At 41.8% G+C, this 10,477-nt stretch overlaps 1 protein-coding gene across 1 annotated transcript; it reads right to left on the bottom strand.

Annotated features, from left to right (window-relative positions):
- Positions 1-1,959: 1,959 nt before the first annotated feature.
- LOC139039410 (translation initiation factor IF-2) lies at positions 1,960-7,255 on the bottom strand. The gene is made up of 4 exons (XM_070480160.1): positions 7,040-7,255; positions 6,392-6,969; positions 5,957-6,036; positions 1,960-5,687 (listed from the first exon to the last, which is right to left on the bottom strand). Exons 1-4 carry the CDS (start codon positions 7,253-7,255, stop codon positions 5,638-5,640), a joined length of 924 nt encoding a protein of 307 aa, XP_070336261.1. The 3' UTR covers positions 1,960-5,637.
- Positions 7,256-10,477: the final 3,222 nt, after the last annotated feature.

Below are 10,477 nucleotides of genomic sequence, written 5' to 3'. Positions count from 1 at the left end.
ACTAAGTTTTCGGATGGGTTTGTCATAAAGCAATAGCAACAAAAATACATACTAATGGAAATGATCCAGTAGAGGAAAAATGGAGAATGCAAGACAAAGAGGAAGAAATACAATGGTAAAGTCCTTGAAGGTAAAAGGGGATGGGTTCCTCTACCCAAATAGATGAAGAAGCCTTACATGGGACACTGAACAGCATTGTAAAGGGGGGAAAGGGCAGAGTATAGACACAGATACAGAATTGGAGGAGAGGGTCTATTGACGGTGCGTTGTGTTATTTAGAAAATAGAGGTAAGTACCAGAAGACACCCTTGTTAAGGTTTGTAAGTGGTTTCCTGATGAACATGAGTAAGAGATGGGAGAAGCGGGTAGAGGTAAAGGGCTGCTGTTTTTTTGTTACAAACATTTAAGCCATTTATCTCTTAAATTTTTTTAAAAAACTCCTTCATTTTCTAAATGAGGAAAAAACAAGACTCACTGATTATGTGATTTGCTCAAAGTCACACACCATATTAACAGCACTCAGTCTTTGAACTCGATTTCCAAAATAGTATACTTTCTCACATTATACTACCTTTTATATTATAAAAATATTACCTAGTGGAATTATATTTCATAATCAGAATTTATTAAACTAAAATAATTTAGTAATCAATAATGAATGCCCTATTCTCAAGGACTGATATCAACAAAGAAGGCAGAAAAGTGTTCTTGGGAAGATAAAAATATGCATTCAAGCAAAACAAATAGCCCATAGACTATCTCTACCTCAGTCACCTCCAGAGTAGCTCTATCATACAGTTTTCAAAAACAGATAACACTTCCTTTTACCTTTTCCAATTCTCCTAATCTGAATACTCCTAAAATATGCTACCTTCAATATTCTAAGTTATCTATAAGAATTTCTCTTTTCTTTTAGCAATTAATACCCTTATCATGGCAACCCACTCCAGAACTCTTGCCTGGAAAATCCCATGAATGGAGGAGCCTGGTAGGCTGCAGTCCATGGGGTCGCTAAGAGTCGGACACGACTAACTGACTTCACTTTCACTTTTCACTTTCATGCATTGGAGAAGGAAATGGCAACCCACTCCAGTGTTCTAGCCTGGGTGGGCGCCTATGTAGTACGATATGAGAGGACACAGATAAATGACAAACATTCTTTCAAAAAATACCTTCTGGTCTTTACTATGTCTAAAATTCTCATCATTAGTCCCAGGGATGGAGAGCTTTGAAAAAAAGTCTCCATCAATCAACCAAAAATCAAATTCAGAGGTTGTCTGTTACACTAGAGAGAACAAAATATTAACAGTGGTTACTTCTGCACAGGAAAATCATAAGCGATTTTCTTCTTTCTTCTGCTTTTCTAGGTTTTATATTAAGAAAAACACCAGTAAACATTTATAAGGCCTTTTTCAATTTTGAGTCTTCTCACTTTTTGGCAGTGATCAACCATGATCAACTTGATAACCACTCCCACCTTCTTAACCTTCCCACTCACTTGCCTCTCATATTAACTGTCTTTGTTGCCTTGGCCAATTCCTCTTCTTTCACTCACTCTCCAAGTATGTGCAGTTCCCAAGGCTCAATCTCAGATCCCCTGCTTTTCTCTCTAAGCACAACAATTTCAGCCTTAAATTTCTTTACTAAGTTCTATTCACATTGTCCCACTCTCTGGTGATCTGTTTGCACGTGCTTATCTCACTGTCACCTCAAACTCAACAAATCCAAACTACAAGCCCAGACAACTAGCTAATATTTCATACCTATTTCTGTCAGTACAGTCATTAATTAAATCCTTGTTCTTTTTTTTGTCATCAACTAAATGAGTGTCTTTGGCCATATTTTTAAACCTTTCTAGGTTTCCTAATGCACATGTTCTCAACACTAATTTCTGGTCACTGTGGATCAAAACTTCAGTCATCTCTGATCACTCCTCTCCTTCCCCGCACTACATCTTCCTTTCTTATCCAGTCCAGAACAAAGTCTTGCGTGACATCTCTCCAGTCTTATTTTTACTAAATTCAAATTCTCACTACCTCAGGCCTAGATGATTTTTCTAGGTCTATCACTTCTCTTTCCAACTCATACTCTACCCAGCTCTGGTGCCACTGTGATTTTCTTAAAATACCTTTTTTAAGCAAGTTCTTTCTCACTGTGAAACCTTTAAAGCTTGTCTATTACCTATGAATCAAAGTACATTCTTCTAACCCTGCACTTAAAGACATCCATCCATCTAATCCCAAACATTTTCACCTGATTTCTTACTACTCTCCCACACAAACCTTCACTTCAGTCAACTTGTTATGTACTGTTCTCTGATCCTGTCCTGCGTATTTTGCCTTTACTTCCTATACAAGTTTCTTCCTCTCATGTAAAATCAAATTCTGCCCAGTTTTGATTCTATCTCTTCTCTGGATCTTTGTCTGCTCACTTCAACCTTATATGGTATCAGAGATTTATAACTTTTATTATTTGCCTATCTCCCCTATTACATTATAAGTCCTCAAGGAAAGGAACCTGCTTTACATTTTTCTGCATCTCTTTTGGATATATAGCAAAGTACCTTTATGTTGTAGATATGAATAAATATTTGTCTGGTAATGGCCTAAAATTCCTTTTTAATACACAGCATTTCTTGAATGTTCCCCATGTACTCAGCATTGTGTGTTTGTATGTGTGTGGGTTTAATCTAAATTTTGTTTCTCATACACAATCAACTTGAAAAGATGTGGATAACAGAGAAATAATTACCAAACAACCAAAGTACAATATATAATTAAACTATATGATGATATGCTAAGACTAAAAGAACTATAGAACTGTAGAGAGGAAAAAAGCAAGAGTTAGTGAGAAACATTTTCACGAATGAGGTGGAACTTTTAACTTAGTAGTAGTGGTAATAAATGTTTTAATAATACTAGCTTATTATATTCAGAGCATTGTATAATTATGACAATAGTTTATTGTTAAAGGAGTTTACTTTATGTCTGGGAGTCCTTAATGTGCCAGGCCCTATTCCTGAGGGTTTTTCATGTATCATGTAATTCTCACTACGAGCTTACAGAAAAAGTACAATTCTCAGTTTTCAGATGAGGAGACTGAGGCTCTGCTCAGTTATTCCACACCTAGTGACTCATGCAATGGGATGTAGAACTGGACTTACTGGAAGAAGGATGGAAAACGTGTGAAAGTTAAAAAACAGAATAACCTTACCTGTTATTAGGAAGTATGAGACACAGCTTGCAATACTAGAGCAGAGGATGCTTGCTGAAGGTCCTTAGACAAAACTGAATAAACAGCGCAGGGGCTGATGACAGAATATTTTGAAAGCCAGGGAAAAAAAGTTCAACTTAACAGGTGGAATGTAGGAGGCCACTGAGGATTTGGGAGCAAGAGAGTGCCACAAAAAGGAGTATCAGAGTGGTATTTATAGAAGGAAGAGATGATGGATTCAAAGGGGTTGATATGACTTCCAATATTCTAGGCTGAGGATGAGTCCTGGGATTCAGGTAGTAAAAGTGGGAGAAGCAGAGGTATGGATGACAAAATAAATATGAATAGGACATTGTGAATGGATTAGTATGTGAGATAAACAAGAGGCAGCTTAAAGATTATGTTTAATTTAAAGTCTGTATGGCCAACAGAGGGAAGGAAATTACAAAGGGGCATAAAAAAGATGATTTTCATTTGGGGCAAAGTTAAGTTTAAGGAGATAGTAAAAAATACTAGTAGAAAACCAGTACTAGAGAAACCAGAAAGTAATCAGAATGACGGATCACTGTAAAATAAAGGAACTAGATAGTAGCTATAAAGATATTAAATAGGAGAGTAAACAGCATAAGCTGTGATCAGCTGGTACTAACTTTGTATTAATAATTGTACCAATAACTTTGCTGGGGAAGGGCATCAATTAGTGAACAACATTTAAAAATGCAGTTTTTCCATTAATTTTTTTTTTAAATCAGAAGCCAACCAAAAACTAAGGCAAAGGCTTCCAAACTTTCTCCATTTAGGGAATCCTTAGACTTAGTAATTTTTTCATAGCACCCCCAGACCAAAAGAAATACTTACATGGGGGTGGTTTCAAACCACTTAAGTATTAATGTCCTTATAATTTAGTGTTTGTTGGGCTCTGTACAAACTCTCAAACTTGGAATCAAACTGGACAACATCACATTCCAGTATTCTATTTCATACAGTAGTTGCTTTTGATCAGAGCAACCTTTAAAAATACAGCTATGCAAAAACATGACATTGTAGAAAGGAATGTGTCAATCTAATGTTAAAACTGAACTACCTCAAATTATCAGTTCAAGCCTGAGTTCAACGGCACCCTGGGGCACCCCAGCACACAATTTGAGAAACTGGGAGCAAAGGGAAGGGGGCTAAATAGAAAAAAAAAGAAAAGAAAAAAAAAAAAAATGGGAGAGGAGCAAAAGAAAATTCTTATTAGCCCGGTTAACCACAAGAGGGCAGCACAACAGTAGGTAGCGGCAGCACAAATGCAGGGGGCAGTGCATTTGTGAGGAGAGATGATAAGGGTCAAACTTTTCCATAAAAAGGCTCTAAGACCCCTTAACCAGTTCAAGACATAAAAGTCCTTTTTCTCCTTAGACTAAAAAGGAAGAAACACCAGTCACTGGCAGATCACCTTATGCAGTCATCCTGCCCTTTTCTAACATCCTTTCTTTAGCCTACCCAGTCAGGACAATAGCCATGACTTTCACAGTGGCCAAGCAATGTACTACTTTGCATGAATAATTTTATTCAATCTCCACAACAATCTTATAAGAAAGTGAGGCTCAAAGAGATTTTAAATAACACTATTAAAAGGCAGGAACACCAGAATTCAAACCCAGATCTGACCCCAAAGTTAAGGTCCGTCCCTATTTGGTCTAAAAAGCATCTCATCTTTGAGAAACAGCCAGTTGAAATAGAGGAAAAAACCATGTTCCCTTCCTATACCTGAGACACCTGTCTCAAATCACTAGGAAAAACCAGCAAATGAAGCAAACTCTTCTCTAATGAGTTCCTAAAACATGCTGAATACTCCAAACGTAGGACACTCAGAGAAAGAAATAAGCATTGTATGCTTATCTAGTCAGCAAGTACTGTAGTTTTCCTGTAACAGTAAATACATGTTAAGGCAAATGCTGGACACATCCAGTTTGCAGATATGTTACATATTAAAAGATAGTGCACACAGGAGCAAGGGATTCTCATACCCAAAATGGTAAAGGGGGAAGGGAAAGGGAGGAAAAAGGTTGATTATTCATCTTAATATCCTCTGGGTGTTCCATCAGAATACCTGCAGTAGCCCAACTTGTACAAACCTATTATGAAACCAAAACCAATCGTCATCGCTTATTCCCACTTGCAGTTTCCTTCTCCACATTTCTCCTCCCCCTATGACATACTCAGCTGCCTCTATCCTTTCATTCAGAGAAAAGGAGTTCCTCCGGACAGATTAATAACCACCGGAAAGCAAAATGGGTAAATTCAACCGACACAGCAAACTTAAGCAGATAAAACTGTCCAGGAAGCATTCTATGCGGTAGCAGAAACCCCAGCAAGAGCAGCTAACGCGTCCTCTCAATAGGTATCTCTTATTACTTGAAAATGTTCCTCCCTCAAAGATTAAGAATCTTCTGCTGCTTGAGGAGAAAGAGTATTGAATGACGTTTTCTCTGCAAAGAAAAACAATGTACAATCAGCAGAGAAATAAATAACGACTGTTTCTTAAAGAACAACAATAAAGCCCAAATTTACCCTCCCAGGGCAACATTCAAAGTTCAGCACTGCCATTTTCAAAGAAGTAAGCAACAATGAGCCCTGCCTGTCGACACACGCTTCCAACCTTCCTACGCACAGACTCACACCTCAAAACACCCTCGTCTTTGCTGCAGAGAAAAAGGACTGCAGAGAAAAAGGACTGCAGTCAGGATCGCTTACCCACCTTCGGGGAAAGGGGATGGAAGGGCCTCTTCTGAAGAAGAGAAACAGATCACATCTTGTTGCCTTGCCTGCCTCCGAAACCTAAAAGGAAAAAAAAAAAAAGCGGCAGTTACTACCGCAGAAATCCAGGGGAAATAGATGCTCTTTTCTAGGCTGTTCAGATGTCTAGAAAATTTTAAAGAGGGATAAGTAAAGGCGAGGAGGAGTATGAGGCACATAAGGATGCAAATATCAACAGCAAGACACTCCGTCCGAGGTTTCCTTCTAAAAAGGAGGATTTTCTTGCCGGGAAGTTTACTGACACTAGCAGCGAGGGAGGCGGAGCGGGGTGGAGAGGAGCTGCCCTCCACCTGGAGCCCAGGCAGCAATAACACTCACCCGCCGCACGGATGTGGCGACGAGGACGCGCCCCCAAGCGCGAGGGGACGGCTCTTACCCGGTGCCTCCGGCTGGCCACGATCTGCGAAGCCCCTGGAGCAGGCAAAGGTCCGAGTGTACCCCAGGCTGAGACCTCGGGGGCCCTCCCGTGCGGGTTCGGCTCTCACTCACATCCCTCGGCGGCGAAGATCTGGCCTTTCCCTGCGCTGCAACAGAAGCCCTCCGCTCCGACGCGCTGCCACCAAGTCCGGACCCAAGGGGTCGGGGGGCCGAGGCGGAGGCGCGCAGTGTGGAGCGAGCAGGACGCGGGCCCAGCCTGTCAGCGCTCAGGAAGGCCGTTAGCGTCGGCCGCTGCGGCCCGCTCCGGCTCCTCTTCCTCTCTCCTTCCTGCAACCCACACCACTCCCTTTGGGCAACCGGGAAGCCCGTCACAGTCGTCGTCTCCACCCTCTCCGGACTCACTCGTCTTCTCAGCGCCGCAGGCGACACTGGCTGGGACGTCCTATTTACGTCCGACTCAGCCTCCCAGTTGGCCTCGGGTCTGGCGTCTGGTTCACTGCAGAGACCGCCTGGGTGCGGGGCCGGCGCCTGGCGCGCACCCCCGGACTGCGCGTGCGCCGCTCCACCCAGGCTGCGCTTTCACCGACGCGCGCCGGGGACGGCCGGCGACTGGCTACGCAGAACCTGGGCTTCTCGGGAAACAAACTGGCGTGCGCGGAGATTCCCGCGGTGGCCCCTGGGCGTGAGCGGGCGGGGAACTTGAGCTGGGCCGGGCCCTCCGCAGATGGGCGTGTGCGTGGCCGCCGCCCGCCGTGAAGGCGGCTGGGAGTGAGTCAGCCCGGCCGGGTAGGGGCTCCCCAGCGAACAACCTGGCACCGCAGAGAGACTTTCCCGTCCTGCTCACGGTTGTCTTTTTCTGCATTACCTTCCACGTTCGGAGTGCAACAAACCTGTCGTTCCACAGCCTTGGTCGCTAGGCCGAGGGAAGTCGCGCCGAGGGTTTGGTGCAACGTGTTCCTAACGCACCATTTCGCGCCAGTGCAGTTCTGGGAGCCTGATTCCAATCAGTCACTTCTCCTGGAAAGAAATGAGGCTGGGATGAGGTGCCCAGATGCCTGTGGACTGGCGGCAGTGCCAGGCAAATGAGAAACAATTTCCACCATCCCGAAGAGCCTCATTCATTGGTTCAGCAAATTTACTGAGCACCTGTTTGCCATTCTTGGTAGGACCCCCAAAATGCTATGTGAACACAACCCGCATACCTTGCCCTACTGGAGCTTGTACTCTGATACAGCGACCAAAAAAAAAAAAAAAAAAAAAGCCTTAAATTTATAACGTGCCAGAGTATGCCATTAGGAAAAGTAAAGGACCAGGAAGTGGGGAGGCAGTGTGCTATTTTATAGTGGCCAGGAAAGACCTCCCAGAGTAACACCTGAGTGGAGATCTGAAGAAGGAGAATGAGCCAGTCCTGTGGCTATCTGTATAGACAGTTTCATGCAGAAACACCAGCAAAGCCAAAGACCCTAAGAAGGGAATGTGCTTGGCAAGTTCAAGGACCAGGAAAGAGGTCAGTGTGGCTGAAGAACAGTAAAGGAAGGGGCAACGGTAAGAGGTGAGGCCAAAGCAGCAGCCTGTAATCCAACTATGTCGGGCCTTTTTCACTCATCATTGACCTTCTGTGAATCTGAAAAAACAGATACATTTATAGCCCCTGTTTCACATACAAATGATGCTGCAGTTCAGGTCTAGCTTAAACTTAATTGTTTCTTTAAATCTCACCAAAGCAACTCCTGCATTTCTTCATAAGACCCATTGCAAAAGGTCTTTGAGCAAATGATAGCAGGATAGGAAATGACTTGAATCCACACTGACTTCTTTAAATAATGAACTGGAGCCCTGTTTTCGCCTAAGAAGGGATATACTGGGGAATTGCATTCCTATGGCTCCTGTCTTACAAGCAAAATATGCCAGAGAGTGCTGTGTGGTTGCTGTTGTTTAGTTTCTAAAAAGAAATTAGAAATAGGAGTTGTGACACAACAGCGAATCTAAAATCTGCTTAGAATATTAAGGCTGAAATTACAAGCAGGAACCATCATGAGAGTTCCCCCAGGAAACAAAACTGTTAACTAGATTAGAAACCAGAACACAGACCCACACAAAGAACATAAAGTGCTGAGGATGACCTTAACATTACAGTTAAAATGAAAAGTATCTGAACTGTGGAAATGGAAACATTCTCTTTAAGAGGGGAAAAAACAAAACCAAACCTGTGTAAGAACTCTAAACATTACAGATACATTCATTCTAGTAAATAATATTTCTGAATTTTGCAATGATATGTTTATTCAACCAGGCATGGTACCTGTTACTGTCCACTGTCTTTGTGCAGGGAAAAGCCATTTAGAACTAGTGGATATTGAGGTTGTCTTGTGGAGGAAAGCATTCTTTTTTATATTAGTGATTTGGATAGGGAAGAGAGGGTGGACAAGGGAACTATATTAGTCATAGGCTTATAAACTTGAGAAATCAATCTACCCACACAGAGAGATAAAGTGACTGACTTACTGTCATTCTGATAGTGAAAGCCTCTCTCGTCACCAAGATACTATGATTTTAAGCCAATATTACCCTGGAATGTTTAGCTCTTTTCACTCTGTAGCGAACTTTTTAATGCTTTTATGTGATCCCTGGTGGTGACATAGCTAGAAATTTGCTCCCAGGGCAAATATTTCAGAAAGTTTCCTCTATTCTTTGATATAATAAAAGAAAATTCCAAGACATCTGACTAAGTCTTTCAAGACATTCTTTCACACAATATGGAAAAACAAAAAGTGTGAATTCGGTTAGATGGTAATACATTTAGATTCAGAACTGATTGTAGGTCATAGCTAGAGTAAAAATTAGCAGTCAATTGTCAAGTATGGGGTGTTGTGCCACAAGTTCTGTTATCCCTTTGTATAGAATACAGCGGCACTGGTTCTTGATTGTCATTCCCAACCCAAACCTGCAACAAGACTGACAGTACATGTGAGATGGAGCTTTGACATTTACTTCCTTTTATACTGTAACAAAGGCTGAGTGCCGAAGAATTTATGCTTTCCAACTGCAATGCTAGAGAAGACTCTTGAGACTCCCTTGGACAGCACGGAGATCAAACCAGTCGATCTTAAAGGAAATCAGCCCTGAATATTCATTGGAAGGACTGGTACTGAAGCTGAAGCTCCAATACTTTGGCCATCTGATGCGAAGAGCTAACTCATTGGAAAAGACCCTGAGCTGGGAAAGACTGAGGGCAGAAGAAGGGGCAACAGAGGATGAAATGGTTGGATGGCATCACCAACTCAATGGACATGAGTTTGAGCAAACTCTGGGAGATAGTGAAGGACAAGGAAGCCTGGCGTGCTGCAGTTCAAGGGATTGCAAGGAGTCAGACACAACTGAGAAACTGAACAACAACAAAGTCCTTAAGTGGTTTTGATGCAAAGGTTAGAAATCCATGGTTCAGGGAATCTGGCTGACCCAGGTTTGAACTACTCTTTTCACCAAGGAAGTCATTTAAATTTTCTAAGCTTCCATTTCCTCATCAGTATAATGAGGATAAGAATATCTTCCTTGAAGAGTTGTTTTGAAGATTAGATGAAAAAATATTTTAAACCCTTAGCACAGTTATTAATTGCCTATTATGGTTTTGATAGGGACAATTTTTATATATTGCCAAAATGTTGGATTTTCTTAGTAATCCTGAAGCATTTGTCACAGCTGATTGCATGACATGGAACTGTGTGGGCAAGAATGATAAGGGCTGAGTTGTAACAGAGATAAACGCAAAGTTCTGCATTTGTATAAAAATAAATCATGCCATTAGCTGATGAAATAATGAAAACACTCTTAAGAGCAGAAAAAGATATAGGAAAGTTATTCCCCTTGGAACAGGAAATAGGCCCAAACAAAAGACTGGGGATAAATCCACAAATTAGTTTGTTTCCTTCCAGGATAGAGATTTACTCTTCTAAAGGCATCAAGAAAAGAGCTATGGAGAGAGGCTGATTTACCCCAGGCCTAGTAATACATGCCAAAAGATAAAGTCAGGAGTGTGAATCAGGTAGACAGATAAGCAAGCAATGTTGTTTTACTTTGAATCATT

This window comes from Odocoileus virginianus, chromosome 18, assembly GCF_023699985.2.
Source record: "Odocoileus virginianus isolate 20LAN1187 ecotype Illinois chromosome 18, Ovbor_1.2, whole genome shotgun sequence".
NCBI classification, from domain to species: domain Eukaryota; kingdom Metazoa; phylum Chordata; class Mammalia; order Artiodactyla; family Cervidae; genus Odocoileus; species Odocoileus virginianus.
Note: the sequence above shows the minus strand (reverse complement) of the source record. Positions and strands in the feature narration are given on the sequence as shown.

Coding starts and splice junctions, on each gene's coding strand:
- LOC139039410 (XM_070480160.1), bottom strand. CDS start 7,255: ATGCAGAAAAAGACAACCGTGAGCAGGACGGGAAAGTCTCTCTGCGGT. Junction 6,970..7,039: donor GGGAATCTCCGCGCACGCCA/GTTTGTTTCCCG, acceptor CGTCGGTGAAAG/CGCAGCCTGGGTGGAGCGGC. Junction 6,037..6,391: donor TGGCCAGCCGGAGGCACCGG/GTAAGAGCCGTC, acceptor TTTTCCTTTTAG/GTTTCGGAGGCAGGCAAGGC.